The sequence below is a fragment of the Pelobates fuscus genome, chromosome 9 (assembly GCF_036172605.1).
Source record: "Pelobates fuscus isolate aPelFus1 chromosome 9, aPelFus1.pri, whole genome shotgun sequence".
In the NCBI taxonomy this organism is placed as follows: domain Eukaryota; kingdom Metazoa; phylum Chordata; class Amphibia; order Anura; family Pelobatidae; genus Pelobates; species Pelobates fuscus.
This window is the reverse complement of record NC_086325.1, coordinates 134,681,256-134,706,937: the sequence shown is the minus strand read 5'-3', so window position 1 is coordinate 134,706,937 and position 25,682 is coordinate 134,681,256. Positions and strand designations below refer to the sequence as shown.

Here is a 25,682-nt window from a genome sequence, read left to right as displayed (position 1 = left end):
GAGTTTCAGAATTCTCCCCATAGCTGTGTTCTTTCTATCCCGTGATGAGAATGTGTTATCTCCTAAAACTTACAGCATTAGAGAACAACCAACAATTTGCCAAGCTTAAATAAAATTAACCAGAGAGACATGCTCAACCAGACACCGTCAATCGATGGGTTCATTAAACATCCCCACGATACCTTATCAGTCAATAAGATACCAAGCATCATAGAAAATGTGGTTTAGCAGCCGGAGAACTTCAGGTTGGCTGTCTTTCTTAAGGTTCGTTTTAAAGTGAAATTATGTCTTGGCATAGTCAAAAACTTTGCCATCTCTTGGACATCTGCAAAATTTTAAAGGACCAGTTTGGCTTATTTTGCCATGCTTCCGCACTGCACAATTTTTTTTTACTACAAAGTGTCACTAATTGATAAATGGAATTCGTAAAAAACATTCCTTTGGTTTCCATAGAGATTGCTCCCTGCTATGCTACCTCCAATCTTATTATAGATATCCCCCTGTGTGTCTTGAATCTTGTAATTAATGCTTATTGTTAAGGCAGCAACTCAGGGGGATACATGTTGAATGGCTATCGATAAACATTTCCATGTAACCTACACTGAATCCAGAGATTTTAGTGTGGCTAGGCAGACTATTATTTTTTCAAGGTAATTGACTTTTTCATTTTTATAGCCTCATACTGTTACGGTGCCACTTCAGCTTAGATTTGGGCCTCAGATAAAATTTATAATACAGACAACAATGTGTCTTGGATATGAAACCTGTATAGATGACATTGGTTTGGCTATTCAACCTCCCAGGTACCTTTTGTCCAAAGGTCAAATTAAAAACAATTTGTAGCTGAGTATTTCAATCCTCTGTAGTGTAATTGGGTTTTTATACTTCAACACTCGCAGACCACCGAAATCCCCGAACGATCATGGAGATGATGAGGCAGAGACTGAGGAAAGTGAGGAAACAGAAGAGCTGTCACTTGTCGATCACAACGAGATCATGGCTAAGCTGACTCTGAAACAAGAGGTGAGGTCCCCTAACATTCAATGGGGAGGGAGGAATCTTGTTGTTGTTCTAACTTTCAGAATTAATTTGTTCTCGCTTCTGTAGGGTGATGATGGGCCAGACGTTCGTGGGGGATCTGGAGACATCTTACTGGTCCATGCCACAGAGACCGATCGGAAAGGTGGGTTTAGTGGCTGTTGCTCTATTCTGTTTTGATTTTATCTGCCACAATTGTAGTCAAGCACATGGAGTGCCGGTCTCAGACACCCCTACTCTTAGAGATCAATTTTTAAATAACCCCAAGTGCAGAAAGCCAGGTTGGTTAAAATTTCCCCAACTAAGTGCAGCAGGACAGCCGTATGCCTAGAGTTCTTGATCTGTCATTCCACATTAATTAAGGAAGGTTTATGCATTCTATCCCTAAGGGCCTTAAAAGTTGTTTTAAGATTTGGGCGTGCCATACTCCTATACTGCTGAGATGTCGGGAGAATACAGTATCCAGCAGAGTAACATTTTAAGTCCCTCGAGGGTCTGCTGGCTGCGTAAGACATATTAGGTAAACCCTGAGTTCCAAGAGTTTAACTGTTTAATTGACAACAAGCCTTGCTCACTCTGTAGATAGGCCCCTCCACCCACTGGACTTTCCTTTTAATTAGCTGTATGTTGATGTAGTCCTGGCTTGACGTCCTGGATCACATTCACTAGCACTTCCTATCGGATGAGGAATATCCCCAATGCCTCGTGTTGGGACATGCAGGGTTCTGCATGACTTCACTTCTCTCAGCAGTGGGTGGGTCGTGAATAAACTGCATATTTGTATTTTAAATTGAACAGTGTGCTCCGAAAAAAAATCCCATAAACTGGATGCTGTTATAAAAATGTATTATTCATGTTGTATCATTGTGCTCTGCTTTTTATTTTATTAATAAATATTTAATTGAGCAAACACATGAAACATCTTTTATAGCAGATTTCCGATGCTTTTTATATGCCATAGGAACTCTGCACCTTTTTCAAACCCCAAGTTTCACAATTTTACAAATATATAAAAGGTGTGCACTACCAATTAGGAATAGGAGCCTAGATGAACGAGGCTAAAGGTTGTAATGTTATTAGACACCATTAATGCAATGTTGCTAAAATGAAAACTATGGGGTAGGGTTTTCTTTTTTGTTTTGGTTAACAGGGCTGTCTTCAACAACAGTGTGTGCAAGGTTTAATTTTAACATAAGTACTTCTCTTTCCCCCACAGATCTAGTTCTGTACTGTGAGGCTTTCCTGACCACATACAGGACCTTTATTTCTCCAGAAGAACTGATCCAGAAGCTGCAGTACAGATATCCTTTGTGAAACGCGCACTGCCTTGGATATGCCAGGGTTTTCTGACTGCTTCTAGACTAGGGTGTTGGAGAGGTAGCAATCAGGCCATTGTAGAACTACATCTCACTTGATGCTTTGCCAGCATTGAAATTGGCAAAACATCATGGGATCTGTAGTAATGAAAAAGCTGGGGCCTACCATTTGACCATCCATTGTCTACTGTCACTTGCATGTTTGCCCTTTGTAGTGCAATTGGGAAACCTGACGTGCCTGTTTAAATTGGATGGATTTTAAGCTTACAATGTTCAACTCCTTCACTCTCAAAATGATCTCCAGAATTGTGGTTTTGTAGCAATAATTTATGTGTAAAATATGTTGTTATACTGTATGTGGACTTCCTCCACTATAAATTTATGCTACGCTCCTACACTCTGGCTCTTTCCCCTACAAAAGTAAATTACTTCAACACCCTCATAAGCACACTATCCCGCCAACCCAAATGCCTATTTCACACTTTTAATGCTCTCCTTTGCCCTGTTGCTCCCTCTCCCCCTAACACCCTGTCCGCCTCAAACTTTGCAACTCACTTCACTGAGAAGATTTCTACAATCAGGGAAGAGATCTCTAACCTCTCTCCCTCCCCTTCCAATACATCACCCAACCCCACTCACTCCACTGTTCTATGCTCATTCACACCTACTACAACGGAAGAGTTTTCTGCTCTGCTCCGGTCCTCCTGCCCCACCGCCTGTTCCCTTGATCCTATTCCCTCATATCTCATCTGCACTCTGTCTCCCTCTCTTGCTCCTCCTGTAACAAAAATTTTCAATCTCTCCCTTTCCGCACATTTCCTTCACCCTTCAAGCATGCAACTATAACGCTGATTCTGAAAAAGCCCAACCTCGACCCCAACTATCCATCCAAGTACCGCCCTATATTGCTACTGCTTTTTGCCTCCAAGATCCTTGAGAGAGTTGTGTATGCGAGATTGACAAACTTCCTTGAATCCAACTCTCTGCTTGACCGCTTCAGTCTGGATTCCGCGCTCGTCACTCTGTTGAAACAGCTGTGACCAAAGTATCAACGATTTAATTGCTACTAAATCTCACAGCCATTACTCTATCTAATTCTCCTTGATCTTTCTGCTGCCTTTGACACTGTTGATCATCAACAGCTCATTCTCCGTAATCTCGGTCTATGAGATATTGCTCTCTCCTGGTGCTCCTCCTACCTCTCCCAGCGCTTTTTCAGTGTTTCTTTCTCTGGCTCTGCCTCTTCTCCCCAACCCCTCTCTATTGACGTTCCCCAAGGAACCTTCTGTCCTTGGTTCCCTATTGTTCTCAGTTTACGCAGCCTCCCTTGGTAAACTCATCAGCTCCTTTGGCTTCCATTATAATTTATATGCAGGTGACACACACATCTACCGGTCCTCTCCACCCATCTTGACTCGTGTCTCTGACTACCTCTCCATGAATTTCCAACTGGATGGCTGCTCACTTCCTTAAACTCAACCTGTCCAAAACAGAACTTCTGGTCTTTCCTCCCTCAAGTGTTGCTACTCCCGTGTCTGTCTCCCTCCAAGTCAACGGTGCCACCATAACCTCTACCTCGCTGCCCAGCTGTTCTCTTTGACTCTGACCTCTCCTTCACCCCTCATGTCCATTCGTTCGTCAAATCCTGCCGCTTCAATCTTAAAAACATAGCTCACCACCCTATTTAACAGCAGACGCAGCTACAGTGCTGGTCCATGCTGTTGTTCTTTCTCACCTTGACTACTGTAATCCCCTTCTCAGTTTTCTTACGTGTTCCCATATCGCACTGCAGCAATCTATAATGAATGCGGCGGCGAGAATCATTATCCTGTCCACCTGCACCTCCCACGCCTCCCCCCTCTGTCAGTCCCTACATTGGTTTCCAGTTAGATGTAGGGCTCAACTTCTGGTGCTTGCTTACAAGTCCCTTCATAATGCTACTCCAATCTATCTATCCTCCCTAATACACAAGTATGTCCCGTTGTCGCTCTCTGCCGAAGACCTACGTCTATCCTCTGTATGTACTCTCACATCTGATGCTCGCCTTCAAGACTTCTCCAGGGCCGCACCTTTTCTGTGGAGCTCCCTTCCCTTCTCCGTAAGACTTTCACCCAGTCTTCACTCCTTGAAGAAAACAAAAAAATCTTTGAAAACACACTTCTTCGGGAAAGAATGCCATTTAAACTGTTAGCGGGTATTCATTCCCCCCTTACCCTCCATGACTCCTCTCCTGCAACTGTCAAAAATAACCTAAGTTCTCCTAACCCAAGCACTCCCTCTAGCATGTAAGCTCATTGTGCAGGGCCCTCAACCCCTCTGTTCCTGTGCATCCATTTGTCTGGTTACAATTACATGTCTGTTAGTTCACCCATTGTACAGTGCTACGGAATTTGCTGGCGCTATATAAATAAAATAATAATGTGCAAGTAGCACTTTTAAACCTCAGACGTCCTAGGTGCCCAAATTTGTCCTCCTAAGTTTTGTGCATAACTCCTAACTGTGTGGTTTTGTTTTTGTTTTGTTTTTTTACAAAAAACACCTACACCGTAGCACTAACCTCCAGCCTTCCAATAAGTGAAGGGGAGGCTGAGACATGTACAGCTGTAGGTTTAATGTGATCTCTGCCATATCTTGTCTTATTTGAAGCGCATACATACACTGTGAAGCCACTTGTGGAATAGCATGCAGGTTTTTATAGTAAACCATAAATTGCTGAGAACTGCACATTTTAGGCAAGCCAAACCAGCAACATGGCTAAGTTGCAGTATTATTTATTTATTTATTTTTCATTTGGCTATTTTGTCTAAAATGTTAAATTCTAATCAATTCACTATTTAGGCCCTAGGGGGGAATGAAATTTGCTTTTGCTAGTGAATGGATGGGTCTGATTCATATTTTTCAGTGGATGATAATCTGTGAGCAGTTACACTTTGTTTAAAACCTCCTTTTTATCCAATTTTTTATATAAATTCTAGCCCAACAATCCTACTGCTCTCCTTTGAGAGTTTTAGGATTGACTGGCAATGTTCTTAGTTTTTTGTTTTTGTTTGTTATGGTTTTTTATGTAGATATGTCACTTTCTGCACAGTTTTAAATAAAAAAATGTTTCCTTCCGAATAGTTCCTGCTGAGTGCTTTTGGTTCCTGTGATTACTCTCTGACTGTTTGTCTGCTGCCCCCTGTTGGTTTGGCTGGTGAACAACAAGCCGCTAAAGCAATAAACATTCGTGTGAATACAAACATCCGTGAACCTGTTTAACAAAACAGTTTAGTTTTCGATTTTAGTGGTCTTAGCGCTGTTTGTGTCTGCTGCCCCCTGCTGTTAATCCATGGAATAACATTCATTAATTAAAGTCGATTCTTTAACCAATTTTCTAACATATGAAAGGTTTTGCCACTTCCAAGACACTTTCAAGCAGCGTGTGAGTAAGAATACCTTCTTCGTACTGGTCAGAGTGGTGGATGAGTTATGGTAAGCAAGAAATTTACTAATATATCTGTTCCAATTATTGTTATTTTGCAATGTGCCATTTTACAAGAAATCCTAATTTCTACCTCTGCTACTGGTACATTTCCCATCTTACAGTTCCCTGATATGTATCACTTATCTATACATATGTAATAGTATATTGAATCGTGGTCTAAAGGGCCAATTGTGCATGAAATAATGCATTTTATATTTGCAACACAGTGTTGGCAACTGGCATAGCAAAGTGAAAAGGTCCTGTCACAGACCTGTATACAAATAGTGGTATAGTAGGGCAAAATAAAGCGTCAAAATGTTTCTTATGCTGATAGAAGCACGTCTACATTAAAAAAAGAACCTTGTATATGGCACCCTGCACACCATTTTATGTCTTGCGATCACTCCTCCTTTATTTAACCCCTGTAGTTTATTAAGTAGTGTTCGCTGTGTTAATACTCCAAAATTAACTTATAAGAAACATGAAGACCGATATCTGGAATTTGAAAAAAAGCTTTCAGTGATGGCGTCATAGGCATGTGGTTACCTAGATCAGGGGTAAGTAACCTCAGATCCTAATGTTTCACCTCATTACTCCAGCTTGGTGGAGCTGACCGATGAGATTCTGAAGCTGCTGATGGAGTTAGTTTTTCGTCTGGTGTGTAAAGGAGAACTCAGCCTGGCTCGCGTTCTACGCAAGAACATTTTAGAGAAGGTGGAGAACAAGAGGATGCTGACTCATGCCAACTCTGCGCTCAGACCTCTTGCTGCAAGAGGGGTGGCTGCAAGGTAAGAAACGCTAACATTCCTTGCTTTAGAGGGACACTAAGCACTATAACTGCTACAGCCCACTTTAGTGGGTATGGTATTAGGAGTGCCCTGGCACTCTACTTCTGTAATATGTTAAAATGGTTTAAGTATGGTCTGACATCGTGCCTTGTGCCCGTTGACCATTAGAGCAGCAGAAGATGGATGTTACTTTAGAGCAAAGACAGACTGCAAACATTGGCTGAAGTATTAGTTATGGTGGCTAAAGTGACCATTTAATGTTTTTGTTTTCACATGGCAAGATCAATATTTAATATATAGTAACTGTAACCATATACTTCTTCACATTTAAATACATTTTGGAGATTTTATGTGTAAAGGTATTTGCCGGTTTTTGTGGTGGGTGAAATCTTAAAGCAGAACTTTAAAGGCCTCCAGGGTGACATGTTCGCATTCATGGTGACGCCTGGGGGAAAAGGGGAATGGAGATATATTTATCTTGCGATCTCATCCTTGCCAGCCCTGTCTTTTGCTCTTCAGACTGCCATACAACACATCATCATGCACAATGGCACAAAATGGGTTTATGGAAGATCCCAGTAGACTGCTGGATCCTCCATTGATCATCTGACATGTAAGGTACTAGGGGCATCTGTTGTGCATAATGCGAGAAGTTGCCTCTTCCAATCTGTGATTGTGAGTGATGGCTGATGAGAAAATGCAGGAGTTGTTTGAAGCTCTGTCTTTTACCAGATCTTGCTAAAAATGGGTATATACATAAAACACAGAAGTCTCTGCTTTGTTTTGTGATATATTTTGATTGCATTTATTTTTTCTATGAAGATCCTATCGCTATGTTTAAAATTGTCAGTGCTTAAAGGGACACTGTAGTCACCAAAACAACTGTAGCTTAATAAAGCAGTGTAAGTGTATAGATCAGGGGTAGGCAACCTTTGGCACTCCAGGTGTTTTGGACTACATCTCCCATTATACTCATACAGCCATAATGCTGGCAAAGCTTTAAGGGATATGTAGTCCACAACACCCGGAGTGCCGAAGGTTACCTATCACTGGACTATATAAATCATGCTTCTGAAGTCCAAAAGCTCAATTCTGTGCCATTTAGAAGTTAAATTACTTTTGTTTCTGTTTATGCAGCCCTAGCCACACCTCCCATGGCTATGACTCTCACAGCCTGAATGAAAAAAATGGCTTTATTTTCAATCAGATGTTTTTGAAGTTTTTATTTCATGCTGTGTAAATTGAACTTTAATCACACACATGAGGCTCTTGCAAGGTCTAGTAGCTATTACCCTTACAGAAGATACATTTTAATTAAAACAGAAGGTGCAATAAAGGAAGTGGAAACATTAGATCTCACTTGTAAGGAAGTGTTTAGGAAGGCAGTGGACATTACATGCACAAAGGGTATCTAGGGCTTCATAAACAAAATTATTTAACTCCTTAATGGCAGAGAAATGAAAAGTGAGACTGCAGAGGCATAATCTATACACCAAAACTGCTTCATTAAGCGAAGGTTGTTTTGGTGACTGTAGTTTCCCTTTAAGTAGAAGGCTATCACAACTTGTTATAACTGCTTAAAACCTGTGGCTTTTCAATTTATTACATACATACAGTTTATTAAAGTGAGCCTGTTGTGAAAAAATAACCTGAAATTGCTCCCATGTACATTGAATACACGACATATCACAAAGATACATGGTGTATTCAATGTAAAACAAGCAGTGCAAATCTCGTCAGTGACGTTGACACGCTGGTTTTGTTGCATTCTAGGTCTGGCTAGCGATTTTCCATTGCAACCACAGCGCGTGCACTGTAGTTGGTATGGGAGGAGAGCAGACAGACCTACTATTAAAGGTCTTTTCTGCTCTCCGAGGCATGGACTGACAGCTGGGAAAAAAACATATTTTTTAAATAGTTTTTTTTTTTTCTAACATATATATATACCGTATATACTCGAGTATAAGCCGACCCGAATATAAGCCGAGGCCCCTAATTTTACCCCAAAAAACTGGGAAAACTTATTGACTCGAGTATAAGACTAGGGTGGGAAATGCAGCAGCTACTGGTAAATTTCTAAATAAAATTAGATCCTAAAAAAATATATTAATTGAATATTTATTTACAGTGTGTGTATAATGAATGCAGTGTGTGTGTATAATGAATGCAGTGTGTGTGTATAATGAATGCAGTGTGTGTGTATAATGAATGCAGTGTGTGTGTATAATGAATGCAGTGTGTGTGTATAATGAATGCAGTGTGTGTGTATAATGAATGCAGTGTGTATGAGTGCAGTGTGTGTATGAGTGCAGCGTGTGCGTATGAGTGCAGCGTGTGCGTATGAGTGCAGCGTGTGCGTATGAGTGCAGCGTGTGCGTATGAGTGCAGCGTGTGCGTATGAGTGCAGCGTGTGCGTATGAGTGCAGCGTGTGCGTATGAGTGCAGCGTGTGCGTATGAGTGCAGCGTGTGCGTATGAGTGCAGTGTGTGTATGAGTGCAGTGTGTGTATGAGTGCAGTGTGTGTATGAGTGCAGTGTGTGTATGAGTGCAGTGTGTGTAGTAGTGCAGTGTGTGTAGTAGTGCAGTGTGTGTAGTAGTGCAGTGTGTGTAGTAGTGCTGTGTGTGTGTATGAATGCACTGTGTGTGTATGAATGCACTGTGTGTGTATGAATGCAGCGTGTGTATGTATGCAGCGTGTGTATGTATGCAGCGTGTGTATGTATGCAGCGTGTGTATGTATGCAGCGTGTGTATGTATGCAGCGTGTGTAGTAGTGCAGCGTGTGTAGTAGTGCAGCGTGTGTAGTAGTGCAGTGTGTGTGTGTGTTGAAGAGCCTTGGTGGGGGGTGGGCAATTTTATTTTTTTTTTAAAAATTATTTTAATTTTTTTTATTTATTATTTCTTATAATTTAATTTAATTAACTTTTATTTTATTATTATTATTATTATTATTTATTATTCATTTATTTTTTTTTCGTCCCCCCTCCCTGCTTGATTCATGGCAGGGAGGGGGGCTCCTTCCCTGGTGGTCCAGCATTGGCAGTTCAGTGGGGGGAGAGGGGGGCTGTCAGAGCTGTACTTACCTTTCCTGCAGCTCCTGTCAGCTCTCTTCTCCTCCTCTGCGCCGTCCGTGCAGCTCTTCTGTCAGCTCCCAGTGTAAATCTCGCGAGAGCCGCGGCTCTCGCGAGATTTACACTGGGAGCTGACCGAGGTGCTGAACGGACGGCGCAGAGGAGAAGGGAGCTGACAGGAGCTGCAGGAAAGGTAAGTACAGCTCTGCCAGCACCCCTCTCCCCCCCAGTCTGTATTATGGCAATGCAAATTGCCATAATACAGACTATTGACTCGAGTATAAGCCGAGTTGGGGTTTTTTCAGCACAAAAAATGTGCTGAAAAACTCGGCTTATACTCGAGTATATACGGTATATATATATATATATGCTAGCAAAACTGCTAGCACAATGTATTTATAACAATATTATGCTCATTCAAATGAGCATAAATTATTTGTGGCATGACAGGTGCCCTTTAATTCTAGTAGAACATTGTTTGTCAATTTTTTAGCCAGTCTTTGCATAAGCCAGCCAACATGTAACTAATGGAGAAGACATGCTTCTATACATTGTAGGAAAAGCCAATAAAGTTAGAGAATTCTTACATTTCTGTGACCTTTTGGTTTTATAGCTTGGAGAACGATTTCATGCTTTCAGTTTGCTCAAACTTTTGGACAAAGATTGGAAACAAACACTATTATGACATATTTTGTGAGAGTATACATATGTACCAATACTAACTTTTAATATTGTATTTGCCTTGTTCGATTCTTGACTGTTTCTTTAAATGGGAAATTAGTTGGGTTGGGATTCCCCTCTAAGAACAATTTACCCTTAATCCCAGCAAATAAAAAGCAATCCTGGTGAGCTGACCCGTTTACCAATGAAAAGTTATATCTGTTGAACCATTACACTACTAGCCATGACATTATTTACTTGTGTTTTGGCAGGCCGGGAACTCTTCATGATTTTCACAGCCATGAAATTGCAGAGCAACTAACCCTACTGGATGCTGAACTATTCTACAAAATAGAGGTACAGAGCCATGAGGAGGTGCTGTCAAGTAGCCATATAGAGGCATTAAGAAGTTCGCTTACAGGGCATTTCTGCACCTTAAACAAAGAATTGTAATTACCTGTTTAATATTTGTAGTGTTAATTTACTACAGCTTTTATACTTGGTTATTCCTAAAAAAAATCAGATAAAATCTAGGAAAGTGCCTTGAATTGGGCGGCAGCCATCTTTCATTTTCAGGTTGTACTTGAGTTGAATTTAAGACATCTTGACAGTGGACCAGTTAGTGATATCCCAAATGTATCATGCACAAGTTTTAACTAAAGCCTTCTTTTCTGAAGTCTCTCAGATCCTTGTAGCCTTTCTTTGTTGGTTTTGGCAAATCAAAAGGTTGATATTCTATTCCATTCTTTGTTGCACTTGAACTCTTTTAACAAACCCACTTTTTCCACCACCCCATAGATCCCTGAGGTCCTGCTGTGGGCCAAAGAGCAAAATGAAGAGAAGAGCCCAAATTTGACACAGTTCACAGAGCACTTTAACAACATGTCATACTGGTAAGTCTTGGGAAATAATGTTGATGGGTGTGATGTGTCTAATGAAACACCCGTTCTCATTGGCTCTGTTTGGGACTTCCAATGCCCAGGGATTAGAGCTTGTTAATGATGTCTGTCACCTCTCACACAGGGTCCGATCAATCATAATGCTGCAGGAAAAAGCACAGGACCGTGAGAGATTACTGCTTAAATTTATCAAAATTATGAAGGTGAGATCTTTCATCCAGCGACCTCCTTAATATTTAAAACACTGTGTCGACTGCATAACCAATTGGGAAGAGGGAAACTATTTTCTTATTTTGAAAATACGCTTCTAAGTATTGGTGAAATAACCTTCCAATTGTAATCCTGTCTCTCTTTATAAAAAAAAGGGGGGGGGGGGTCATCGAAGTACACAATCTGATGGGACCGCAGCCTTGACAACTCACATATGAAAACTCTCAATTTACTTTCATCACCATTAGAATGCTGTGTACATGCAGCTGCTACTTCCTTTTGGAATACTGCAGATTTTATATTAAAATTGTAACCCAGATCAGGAGTGTAAATCCTCCACTTGCCAGAATATGCATTCCTATAATTCTTGGGCCTTAAAAGATGCTTGCAACTTTCTTGAGTAGGAATAAAGTCCTCTTTCAGAAGTACATTATAAATGTGTATTGTTCCCTTACATCACTACAGATTGCACTTTACAAATATTAGGTCCAAAAGCTTACAATCTAGAGCAGGCTTCCCCAAAATCCGGCCCTCCAGATGTTGCTGAAGCACAACTCCCATGATTCTCAGCCTATCTAGTTCATTCATAGAATCATGGGATTTGTAGTTCAGCAACATCTGGAGGGCCGGAGTTTGGGGAAGCCTGATCTAGAGGAAGGAGGACCATAAAGTATCATGAGCGTAGCAAGTAGTTATGTATTATTATGCATTAAATTTATTACTGTAACGGTTGTGCGGCACTTTTTTGTCCTTTTAGCAGGAAATCTATTTGTCTTAGTGTAAAGTGCCAGTGGGGAGCTAGATTAATGTTTATTATTAGTAACACGCACTATAATGCACGCAGTGCTTAGGCGCACCTCACTTTGCTTTTATCTGTCTCTTCCTGCAGCACCTAAGAAAACTGAATAATTTTAACTCCTATCTTGCCATATTGTCTGCTCTGGACTCTGCACCCATCCGTAGGTTGGAATGGCAGAAGCAGACATCAGAGGTATGTATACGTACTGCCACTCCATGGCCTTGCAGGACACATTTGTCAGTCAATGAGAGTTTTGTGTTTTTATTCCTATTTCTACAGGGTCTGGCTGAATATTGCACTCTGATTGACAGCAGCTCCTCTTTCCGAGCCTACAGAGCTGCTCTGTCTGAAGTTGAGCCTCCATGTATTCCTTATTTGTAAGTACTTTACATAGTGCCTGAATGTCTACTTTGATTGAAATTATGCCTAGCTGTACTTCTCTCAAACTCTAATCAAATGTGAAGCATAATTCTTTTCAAGATAATAACAAGTTGCTTATTGATAAAGATTATTAATTATTGGTAATCGTAATCTTTGGAGAATGACAAATGGGCAGAATTTCTGCCGTCTAGAACCAGGTTTTCAAACTATTTCTACACATTGTTCTTAAGTTGCATTGAAATTAATTGGATCCAGAGTTAATCATTCCTTGGTTCTCTTTTCCATCTTTACAGGGGCCTGATCTTGCAGGACCTCACGTTTGTGCACCTGGGGAATCCAGATCACATTGATGGTAAAGTGAACTTCTCCAAGCGTTGGCAACAGTTTAATATCCTGGACAGTATGAGACGTTTTCAGCAGATGTGAGTACCATTCTTAAAGTCCTCTCCTTCTAGCCAGTCCTCCTAGCTTGTTGGAATCTGCGAGTTCTTTCTACTTTAGATTCTTTTTTGAAGATGTTGGTCTGAGCCATGTTTGTAAGTTATAGGGGCGACCAGATTTCGGCCACTCAGTTCTTATAGAATGTCAGCTGTCATTGAGAGTTTTAATTTTATGACAGATGAGGGTTTACTTTTATCTATTCTGACAAGACAGATATGTGGAAAATAGGTCACATAGTTACATAGCTGAAAAGAAGCATGTGTCTATCAAGTTCAGCCCTTCTCAGATCTGTATTTCCTGTTGTTCCAAAAGAAAATAAATAAATTTTAAAAAAGTTTTGCGACAAACTGTTTTTATAAAATCCTTCATGACCCCTTAATGGCAGTCAGATATCTCCTTGGATCAAGCAGCTATTACCCAACAAATAAAAATTTATATCCCTGAACATTATAATTTTGCAAGTATTCTTCCAGTTATTCTTTAAACATCTGTACAGACTCTGATAAAACCACATCTTAAGGCAGAGAATTCCACATCCTTATTTTTCCTACTGTAAAAAAACATTTTGCCTTCCACTGAATCTCTTTTCTTCCAGTCTAAATGTGTGCCCTTTTGTCTTATGTGTAGTCCTGTTTATGAATAAATATCTAGACAATAGTTTGTATTGGCCCAGAATATATTTGTATAATACTATTTGAGGTGTCTTTTTTTGTAAACTAAACAGATTTAAATTTGTTAGTCTTTTTCACAACTAAAATGTTCCATTCCTATTATCAATTATGTAGTTCACCTCTACAATTTTTCTAGTGCTATAATATTCTTTAGAACAGGTGCCTGAAATTACACAGCATTTCAAGGTGTGGTCTTACCATTGATTTATAAAGTGGCAAAATTATATTTTCATCCCTAGAATTAATGCCTCTTTTTAAATATGACCATAACGTACTGGCCTTAGCAACTGTTGCTTCACATTGAATATTGTTGCCTAATTTGTTGTCTATAACAATTCCAAAATCCTTCTCGTGTGTTGTTATCCCTGATCCACTACCCTGTAGGGTGTAAGTAGCTTGAGCATGCTTTACCCCAAAGTGCATGAGTTTGCATTTTTCTTCATTAAATTTCTTTTGCCTTTTGAGTGCCCAGTCCCCAATCTATCTAAATCCATCTGCTGTAAAGCAATATCCTGCTCACATTGAATTATTTTCCAGAGTTTAGTATAATCAGCATACCGTGAAATATTACTTTCAATGCCTATTTCAAGATCATTTATAAATATGTTAAATAGAAACGATCCATGAACAGAACTCTGAGGGACACTCCTTCCACTTTAACCTAAATCTATGAAAAGAGTACAAAAAAGGTTTGACAACCCACTATGGTTCAATTCTTGTGAAAACTCACCAAGGTAATTTAAAAGTGTAACCCTGTAAAGTTCACTATTGAATGCATGGAGTGACTGACTATCCATGATGCTTAATACAGAGATACATGTAATACTCTTTTTGGCAAATTGGGTAAGGTGATCCAGAAAGGACCTCTGTTAGCCATCACAATTAATGTCATTGGCAACTCATCACAGAATCAAAATTGGTAACACTCCTTATTTCACATCCTGCAAGCCATTTTAGCAAAAACAGAAGTATCTTCCTAGAATGATTATCATTCTGACATTCTTCTATATGACTCACTTAGTTAATACTAAGGAATTAAAGAATATATTTAAATTCACACAAGTTAGACATTTTCATACAAATAAGATTATTTGGAAAGTGCTTGTTTAGGCCTTTCAATAATTTGTGATGCTCAGGCTCACAGTAGGATGTTCATGTTATCTCTAAGTATAATTACATTTTAAGCCATCACCTTAATTAATTATCCTCCATCAAAAGTTGGTTTCCCCAATATTTTATTAAAATGATCTTTAAAAATGTCCTCAAATTTAGTAGTGCATTAAATGCTGTGGAATAGGATAATATTGCATGAAAAGTTTGTGAATTCGTTTTCTTGGTCTATAAAACACCCTTTCCTTTTCCACAGACATTACGATATCCGCAGGAATGATGACATAATCTCCTTCTTCAACGATTTCAGCGACCACTTGGCTGAGGAGGCTCTATGGGAGCTGTCCTTAAAAATAAAACCTCGAAACATCACGAGACGGAAAACAGAGAGAGATGAAAAGACTTAAAGAATGATAATACGTACAAACTGTCAAACAGAACCCAAGAAGGTGGCTCTACCACATAGTGGTGGATACCACCAAGCAAAAACCAAGGAAGGATGCCTCTTCCCATGGATGGGAAGGTCGAAGAGCGGAAGGAAAGAGTGAGTCAGCTTGTTTACGGTTTCTTCTCTCCATCTCTTGGCTGACCCTTCCCAAAGATATGGCTTACTCTGCCCACTGTTGTCTTTTATGTCTTATGAGACCTGTTATTTGTGCAATCCATTAATATATTGAAGTTGGACAAAACTGTACTCTGTGTCTCGTGGATCTCAATCATTCTCCATCGACCCAAATGTTGGAAGTATCTTATGCTTTTTTGGGAAATTAAAGAGCCGACCTATGTGCGTATCCTGGAACATTTCCAATAGACTTGGAGAGTCACAGAAATCAATGAACAAGTTGTAAAACAGAAGAAAAAAAATCTTTATAAACAATCACATATTTTTCAGTTACCTTTTGCCAACTTTTTTTTTCTTTGCATATTTTGTTTGTGTTTTCTTTTTGTTTGTTTTGGTCTTGTGTGTCTTTATCAGCCTGCCATTATTTTCCCTCCCCAGCAGAGAGCAGTATGTGGCTCCTGTATATATCAGTATTCTGTTTAGGGGAAGGCAGGTTCATGTTAATGTGACCTGTATTATATATATTTTTTTTATGCTCTTGCATGACAGTTATATGGAGATTGCGAGTGAAATGTACATACAGGAATAATAAAAAAAGGAAAAAGCTCAAATCGTAAATCTGTGAATGTGAAAAGCCGGTTAAGAGGTAGATATAAGTGATCTATCCACACAACAGGTTAAAATAAATGTTATAAAAACTTGTGCATAACTGGCCCTTTTAATATTAATTTTATTCCTATATTAGTATTCTGACATAGATAGGACACTAGGAAAATATTTCATTTCCATATGTGTATTTTGTGCATCTTCGTGCCGGGTAAAATTCTTATTGTCACAAAAAATATTTTAGGGAGTCTGCCGGTGCCGCCACTCTGTTTTCTAATGGCTTAAAGGAACACTACAGGGTCAGGAACACAAACGTGTATTCCTGACCCTATTGTGTTAAAACCACAATCTAGCCCCACCTGGTTCCTCTTGCCTCCCTAAATATAGTAAAATCTTACTTGTATTCAAGTCTGCAGCCGCTCAGCCCATCGCAAATATGAATTGGTATGGCTAATATAGAGTGAAACTCTGCATTTGCCAAATGCTTTAACTTGGAACCAAGGGCAACCGAGGGCCCCCGTTCAGTGTCAAACCGATCACTATCCGTTTGACACTAAACAATGGGATAAAGCTTTGCAACTGCAGGCACCAAAATCACTTCAATGACATGACTTGGTTATGGTGCCTAGAGTGTCCCTTTAATCTTACTCTATGAATATTCTTTTGCAGAGATATTTAAAAGGTCAGCGAGTAAGGCATCTTAATGTTAATCAAGTGTTGTCAGAGATTTCGGTTTGGCAGAGTGGTAGTGGGCAATGATTTTAAAGGGGAATTGGGCCTTCCTAGGAATTCTAATATTACGCTTACTTATCCACTACATTTAAATAAAATATGTATTTGGGTAGTGTAAAAAAGAAAAATTAAGTTAAATATAGAAATTAGCATCTCTCCATCTTGGCTTCCTATTGATCACTGTTCTAAGCTCTGTCCTTTTTTCAGAAGAGGTGAAATTAAACAATGCCTCTGTTTCTCCTTCTCATCTGCAATCTATACCTAGGGTAAACTGGATTGTGAGATCGTTCGCTAAATCTTTACTATAAATTTAAAAGAAAATAACATAGCAAAAGCTTAGCACAAGTTATAGGTGAATTTCAATATTTTATTCAATGATGTAATGTCCAGATGAGTGACATTAATTTATTGTAAATGCTGTGCGTTGCAGTCCCTTTAATTTCCCCATACTCTATTAATTGACTTGTAATGTGCAGATAATTCAGGCATGAATAGAGAACGAGGTGGGGGGCTTGAGGGAAATGAATTTTCTTCTCTTGGTTTACATTTCCCTATTGCAGTGATGGCGAACCTATGGCACGCGTGCCACAGGTGGCACGCCGGGCCCTCTCTGTGGGCACGCGGCCATAGGTTCACCATCAATGCAGAGTAGGCACCTGCCTACCCGAAACGGCAGGCGCCTACTCTGCTTCCGGGTCGGGAGGCAGGGGGAGGGATCTGTGATGCAGCTCCCCTGTCCTCCCGCGCGATGCTGTGTGGAGCGTTGCAGAGCGTTACCATGGCAACGCTCCACACAGCATCGCGCGGGACGACAGGGGAGCTGATGCACAGATCCCTCCCCCTGCAGTGCTTACCACCACCGGTCCACCAGGGATGGCTGTGCCGCCCCCCCCCTTAAAGGTAAGAAGGAGGGAGGGGGGGTGATACTGACACCCCGCACCCCTACCCCCCCAGCAGTACCCCTACCGCCCCAAGCACCCCTATCCGCCCCCAGCAGTACCCCTACCGCCCCCAGCAGTACCCCTACTCCCCCACAGCAGTACCCCTACTCCCCCACAGCAGTACCCCTACTCCCCCACAGCAGTACCCCTACTCCCCCACAGCAGTACCCCTACTCCCCCACAGCAGTACCCCTACTCCCCCACAGCAGTACCCCTACTCCCCCACAGCAGTACCCCTTCCCCCCACAGCAGTACCCCTACTCCCCACAGCAGTACCCCTACTCCCCACAGCAGTACCCCTACTCCCCACAGCAGTACCCCTACTCCCCACAGCAGTACCCCTACTCCCCACAGCAGTACCCCTACTCCCCACAGCAGTACCCCTACTCCCCACAGCAGTACCCCTACTCCCCACAGCAGTACCCCTACTCCCCACAGCAGTACCCCTACTCCCCACAGCAGTACCCCTTCCCCCCCCACAACAGTACCCCTTCCCCCCCCACAGCAGTACCCCTACCCCCCCACAGCAGTACCCCTACTCCCCCCCACAGCAGTACCCCTACTCCCCCCCCCACAGCAGTACCCCTACTCCCCCCCACAGCAGTACCCCTACCCCCCACAACAGTACCCCTATCCCCCCAGCAGTTCCCCTCCCCCCCAGCAGTTCCCCTCCCCCCCAGCAGCTCCCCTTCCCCCCCAGCAGTTACCCTTCCCCCCCCCCAGCAGTTCCCCTTCCCCCCCAGCAGTTCCCCTTCCCCCCCAGCAGCTCCCCTTCCCCCCCAGCAGTTACCCTTCCCCCCCCAGCAGTTACCCTTCCCCCCCCAGCAGTTCCCCTTCCCCCCCCAGCAGTTCCCGTCCCCCCCAGCAGTTCCCGTCCCCCCCAGCAGTTCCCGTCCCCCCCAGCAGTTCCCCTTCCCCCCCAGCAGTTCTCCTTCCCCCCCAGCAGTACCCCTACCCCTGCCTAGCACCCCTACCACACACACATTACCCCTCTCACACACACATTACCCCTCACACACACACATTACCCCTCTCACACACACATTACCCCTCTCACACACACATTACCCCTCTCACACACACACATTACCCCTCTCACACACACACATTACCCCTCTCACACACAATTACCCCTCTCACACACACACATTACCCCTCTCACACACACACATTACCCCTCTCACACACACACATTACCCCTCTCACACACACACATTACCCCTCTCACACACACACATTACCCCTCTCACACACACACATTACCCCTCTCACACACACACATTACCCCTCTCACACACACACACATTACCCCTCTCACACACACACATTACCCCTCTCACACACACACACATTACCCCTCTCACACACACACACATTACCCCTCTCACACACACACATTACCCCTCATACACACACACATACAGCACCCCTCTCACACACACACACACAGCACCCCCCACACACACACACACACACAGCACCCCCCCACACACACACACAGCCCCCCCCCACACACACACACAGCACCCCTCATACACACACACAGCACCCCTCATACACACACACACACACAGCACCCCCACGCACACACGCACCCCCACACACGCAATTGCCGTGTTGGCACTTTAAGGAAAAAAAAGTTGGCATGTATTGCGGTTTGGGCACTCGGGCTCAAAAAGGTTCAGCCATCACTGCCCTATTGTCTCATTTTCAGGAAATGAAATGGACTTTTCAGGTATATCTAAGTTATTTATTTACTAAACTCATACACGTAGAGAAATGACTAAGGACATTTATGGCCAAAATTGCTAACTGCTTTTTTTTTTCAAGAGAATGTGCTTCTATCCCTTGAGCTTCCAATTCATGCAGCATTCAATATAAACCCTAGCCATCACCCAATGGTAAGAAACTAGTATTGATATTGCTGAGAGCCTTTTGGGAGTAATATAGATGATGTACATTCGAGCATGGCTGGTTATTATGAATGCCAGTTACCTTTATTGACCTTATCTTAAAGGGGCACTCCATGTGCATTTTTTGCTTAAAGGAACTCTATAAGAACCTTAACCACTACAGCATGCTGTGGCACTACGGCACCCCCCCACTGTTAATAGTCAAACCATTTTAGATTATTTTTTACTTCTTAGCTGGAGTCTACCAGGCCTCCTCCACTACAGCTCTGTGTGTGAGCTAAGCCCAGTGATGAAGCTGGCACTCTCAGCCAATGAGCTAGCCCTGTATTGTTTAGCTGAGGAGAGGTGACAAAAGCTCCAAGCAGGAGCTTCCAGCTCTCTCTCTGAAGGCTTTAGTGGAGGCCGGAAGAGGCGCCCAGTTCTAAAACAGTTTTACTACAAACAATGGGTGGGTGGTACCATTTACCAATAAAGTGTACAGAGCGGCAAGACCAGCGCTGTGTGGGACTAAAGGTGAGTAAAGACTTTATATTCCTATTTCAGGATTCTAACTAGCCAGGAGGACCTAATATTGGAGGTTTGTGTTTCTAACAGAGTGCTCCTTTAATTGTGAATGCTATTAACCCCTTAAGGACACATGACATGTGTGACATGTCATGATTCCCTTTTATTCCAGAAGATTGATCCTTAAGGGGTTAAAGGTGAACAGTCATTTCACTGGAAATTAAAACTATTAAATAAAACTCTGAAAATTACCTATAACATGGATTAACTTTCTTTTTCATGTGATGCTGTTTTTTTAATCCATGACATCACAATCCAGTTGACGATGGTACACTGCTTTGGAGGGGGGTAGGGGAGATGTAAATATTAGGAGAGATGTATCAAAGTGTCAAAGACAGTAGTTTTTGTTTGGTTAGTTGGGTCTTCGTGTGCAATTTATTACATTTGTTAGTTTTGGTTTTTTTTTTTATCTGTTGCTTCTTTTGCACCCTAACAGGAATTTGTTTCCTGCAACCCAACAGATTTATCTTTTCTTCCACCCAATAAGTGTCCGGTTTCCCTTTTCTTTTTTTTTTCTAAACTTGGTGTTTTTTTGTTTTTGTTTTTTAATTGATATTTCTACCAAAAAATTGCAAAATTTAGGTAGAGAACACTTTTGAGATAATTTTAAGTATAATCTCATAAATGATTAGAGACTAAAAGACAGTTTTTCAGAACACTGTGATAAAAAAAAAGTCCATTGTTTCTTTCTCCTCTCTGTGCTGACATACAAGTGAACGTGGCAGAGCTTATAACACTGATTGACAGGGGTCAAAGATGGAGAAAATTTGTTCCAGGATAGTGTTAAATACAACAGAGTGGATTTCTACATTTAATTGTATTTTTCCACAACTCACACATATTTATTAAAAGGACACTGTAGGCACCCAGACCACTTTTGTACTTAGTGCTGCAATGTAAAACATTGCATGTTCCAAGTCTGCCCACAGCGGCTGTCTACTAGACAGCCACTAGAGGGCTTCCTGTATTGAAACAGACCTTTGGTCCGGTGTCTGACGCTGGGCGTCCTCACGCTCTGCATGGGGACCTCCAGCATCAGATTTTCCTATGGGGAGATCTAATGCGCGCGCAGCCATAGGTTTTAACCTTTTCAGTGCCACAGGAGGGGGGTGCGAGGGAGGTGGCCACTATAGGGACTTATAGTGCCAGGAAAACTGCTTTGTTTTCCTGGCACTATAGAATCCCTTTAACTTTAGAGGATACTTAAACATTTTAGAAAAAAATCCTGGCAGTTCCCCTTTAAAGTGTTAATATTATTTACTGGGATTTTCTAATTATGATAATTTATAAAGGCCCAACACATTCCGCAGCACTTATGTGAGATTTTACATAGCCATACTGTGTGAGGCTGGCATGAAATAGCCCTGGTTGGCAGTCTATGAATTGAATGCAGATCTTACCCTTAAAGGGACACTCCAGGCACCCAGACCACTTCTGCCTGTTGGAGTGGTCTGGGTGCCAACTCCCACCACCCTTAACCCTGCAACTGTAAATATTGCAGTTTTCATAACCTGCATTAATTACCTTGCAAGGGTTAAGTCCCCCTCTAGTGGCTGTCTAGCAGACAGACAATAGAGGGAATTCTGTGTTCTTAGAACACGCAAAGTGTTTTAAACAACACTGGACATCCTCACGCTATGCATGAAGACCCCCAGCGTCGCCAGAATCCTCATAGGAAAGCATTGAATAATGCTTTCCTGTGGGGAGGTCCAATGCGCGCGTGGCCATTGCCGCGCATTTGGTCACCCCCGTCGGCAGCGGAGGAGCGTGGGCAGAGCCTGACCCAGCGCCGAGGGACATGGGCACTGGATTCAGGTAAGTCACTGAAGGGGTTTTAACAAAATGGATATGTTTTTTCCTCTCGCTGGAGAGTCCCTTTAACCCCTTAAGGACCAAACTTTTGGAATAAAAGGGAATCATGACATGTCACACAAGTCATGTGTCCTTAAGGGGTTAACCTCTTAAGGACCAAGCTTCTGGAATAAAAGGGAATCATGACATGTCACACATGTCGTGTGTCCTTAAGGGGTTAAATACAAGGAGAGACTTTATGTGGTGGTTGTGTTTTTTTATTTTTTTTTTTCTAGATAATGCAATTCAGAAGTCATTTGTTATCGTGCTGTTAAGAGTTTAAATCAAAGGACTTTTACCCCCTCTTAGTTTATACAAACTACACTTAATGCCGACAGATAAACTCTAAATTTGTCTTTCAAAGTTTCCACGGCAAACACCAACAACTTACTATGGGCTTCAACCAATGGCTACACAGTATGCAGATACACCAAGTACCAAGCACATCATGCTGGCTGAACATCAGAGAAATTGTAGATCAGTGCCCTAATAAGAATTTCATTCTTTTATACATCTTAATTCTTTCAAGGAGCTACTAATCTCCTAAAATATTAAATATGTGTGTTTACTCTACTTACAATTTAAAGTCTCTGCTCAAAAGTAAGGCACTGCTGCAAGCTTGGAGGGTCAACCGCACACTCACCAGGAGTGAATTTTTACTTGCCAATGGCTAGTGGCTATATAATAAATATTATATATTCATATTTACAGGCCTACCAAACTGTCGGTTTCAGTTCCCCACAACTGACTTGTTAAATTAAAGGGACACTGTAGTCACCAAAATAACTTTAGCTTAAAGAAGAAGTTTCTGTGTATAGATAATGATCCTGCAGTCTCATTGATCAGTATTCTGCAATTTAGGAGTTAAATAACTTTGTTTATGCAGCCCTAGTTACACCCACCTGCATGTGACTTTCACAGCATTACTAAACACTTCCTGTCATCTAATGTTTACACTTTATTTACCTTTATTTCAAATTCTATTTAATTTAGCATTTCTTATCTCCTGCTCTGTTAATAGCTTGCTAGACTTTGAATGAGCCTCCTCTATGTAAATAAAGTTCAATTTACAGAGCAGGAGATATAATCTTTTAAATGAAAGGGACATTATAGTCACCAAAACAACTACAGTTTAATGTAGTGCTGGTGAGTAGAATCATTCCCTTCAGCCTTTTTGCAGTAAACATGGTCTTTTCAGTGAAAAAGCAGCGTTTACATTACAGCGTAGGGACACCTCCAGTGGCCACTCCTCAGATGGCTACTAGATGAGCTTATTAGGGCAGTGCATTCAGCATCTCCATCCTCTGCATGGAGACACTGAGATCTGGCTGAGATCATCACTTCTCACGAAGTCAGCCAAGTAGGCAGATCAGGGGCAGTGCCAGCACAAGCAGACTGGAATAAAGTTTTACTGGCATTGGGGGCACTAGATAGTGTTTTTAACACTATAGGGTCAGAAATACATGTTTGTGTTCCTTTAAGTTACATCTGATTGAAAATTAAACCAGTTTTGTTTCATGCGGGCTGTGTCAGTCAATACCGGGGAGACGTAGCTAGGGCTGCATAAAAAGAAACAAAAGTGATTTAACTCCTAAATGGCAGTGAATTGATCAGTGAGACTTCAGATGCATAATCTATACTCAAAAACGGCCTCATTAAGCCAAAGTTGTTTTTGGTGAGTATAGTGTCCCTTGGAATTTAGTTTTTTGGTACCGACCAAAATAGTTTTTGTTTTTAATGGAAAAAAAATGTTGACGTTAGGCATTGGAGAAATTAGGTTAAAATGGCTAGGCTGGAAAACAGCAGATTTGTAGAATTTTCCCAATTTTTCTAATGTGGCTTTAAATTCCCATTGTGTTTTTAGGGAATATTCTTTCGCTCTCCACACTGGGATCGCCTGATGTACCTGATCATTACAGTTATTACAAGAAATATTGCAGAACATGCTCTCGCTCAATGTAGCATTGGATTTTCTTGCAGGGTTATTAAACAAAACATTTTTTGTTGTTTTCCAGGAAGTCAAATTGAATTTCAAATGTTGGGTGAAAATAGCAGAAATTAAAATATATCAGACTTGGGAAACTTTTCCCAATTTGGCTATTTTGACCAATAATTTTTAATTCTCCTTGAATTCCCAAAAATTCTCACTCTGGTGGTTAAGGCTGTGAGTGCCCAAATTGTCTAACTGCCTTACTTATTGTCTTACTTATAACGTGTGTGTGACAAAAAATGGCTTATATTATACAAATAGATCGTGGTGGTTGTATAAATTGGCCCTAGCAGCACCCTATAATGTATGCATGTTCAGGTGAGTGCAGCCTCTTGGTTTCATATATAATTGGGAGTCCAGGCCAAATCCTTGTGTTTACACCCCTCTCTATCACAGGTGCCTCGTTCCAGGGCCCTATTTGACCTTGACCTTGGCAGAGAGTCCCAGGAGGAAGCATTTCCCAAGTAAGTGGATTAATCTCATAAGAGCAGGCATTGACGTTGTGGCAGGCTTAGCAATGTATGATCACATACTGTAAATAAACCCCCATTATTTTTGCCTTGGTGAAGTGTTTTTAAATAAAACTATTACATTCTGTGAGACTTGAAATTGCTGTTTAGTGAATGAGCGAGTGCGCTGGATCTTGTATGTCGTATAAATTGGCCCCAGCAGCACCCTATAATGTATGCATGTTCAGGTGAGTGCGGCCTCTTGGTTTCCTATATTTTATTCAAAAATAAAACCTAAAGAAGCATTTCATGTTGGTTATATGGATATATATGAGAGATCTCCATCCTGACCTGGTTTAAACCTGGTCATGCAATGTAATTGGAGGGCAGGCCTGCCCAATACCCTGTGGGTCTCCTTATTAGCACGTAGAATCTATTCTACACCAATACCACAGAACCGGGCTCTAAATTTCCACTTGCCATTTGAAAGTGAAAATTTAGCCCTGGAGAGTATGCTATGGATCTCCAGGCGTGCTGTGGCAAGTAAATAGTAGGCCTGGTTAGTAGTTGAGGACGTTTAAAATTTAAAGAACTAGAAAGCTTATTCACTAAACCAGATATTGATCAAGAAATTTCATATTAAGGTTAAAAATAGCTGAGTTGCTAAATTTCCTTACTGTGACTATTTCCCATGTTCAGTTTCTGACAATTCTCAACAATTAGCAACTTATGCTCTGCAAGAGATTTAATGCACACAATCCTTATGTTACCTTGGAATGTTATTGGCTAAGCATCCAGAAGGGTCCCTATTTGTCAAAAACTTGATACAGTGAAATGCAAAATCTAGTCTGAAATAGTCCCCCTGTTACTACAGCTCGGTTAGAGAACTGTTCCAGGTCAGCACTTTTTACCTTTAAATTTGAATTTCAGGTTTTTAGTTCACTACAGTTCCGTGTTCACTGAATAATCCCTTTAAGATTATTCAATAAAGAGTGAATTGCCCAAAACGCAAAATTATTTGCAAGTTTTAGATCAAAACAAGCCGAAATGGAAACATGAGAGAATTTTCCAATTTAAACTTTGTGGCCAAATTCTTTTTAAATATGCTGTGAATTCCCTACAATTTCCACTTGTAGTGAATAATCCGGAAAATGATTTCTTAGATACCCATTCTGTCAGTACATGGGGCGAAATTAAATAATCACAGGAGCACCTTTTGAATTACTTG

General features: G+C 41.3%; 1 protein-coding gene across 7 annotated transcripts in view; it reads left to right on the top strand.

Moving 5' to 3' along the window:
- Positions 1–16,019, top strand: part of RAPGEF1 (Rap guanine nucleotide exchange factor 1) — an 89,679-nt gene extending 73,660 nt beyond the window's left edge. For 6 of the 7 annotated variants that reach the window (XM_063432473.1, XM_063432472.1, XM_063432477.1 and 3 more), the window contains 12 exons: positions 900–1,023; positions 1,108–1,183; positions 2,255–2,343; positions 5,737–5,825; positions 6,417–6,605; positions 10,608–10,692; positions 11,134–11,228; positions 11,359–11,437; positions 12,334–12,435; positions 12,523–12,620; positions 12,918–13,046; positions 15,103–16,019. In XM_063432473.1, the coding sequence (XP_063288543.1) occupies positions 900–1,023; positions 1,108–1,183; positions 2,255–2,343; positions 5,737–5,825; positions 6,417–6,605; positions 10,608–10,692; positions 11,134–11,228; positions 11,359–11,437; positions 12,334–12,435; positions 12,523–12,620; positions 12,918–13,046; positions 15,103–15,253 (1,306 nt within the window). In that variant the 3' untranslated portion in view covers positions 15,254–16,019. Of the gene's footprint in view, positions 1–899; positions 1,024–1,107; positions 1,184–2,254; positions 2,349–5,736; positions 5,826–6,416; positions 6,606–10,607; positions 10,693–11,133; positions 11,229–11,358; positions 11,438–12,333; positions 12,436–12,522; positions 12,621–12,917; positions 13,047–15,102 lie in introns of all 7 variants that reach the window. The other variant, XM_063432471.1, reaches the window with a different exon arrangement.
- The last annotated feature ends 9,663 nt before the right edge of the window (positions 16,020–25,682 follow it).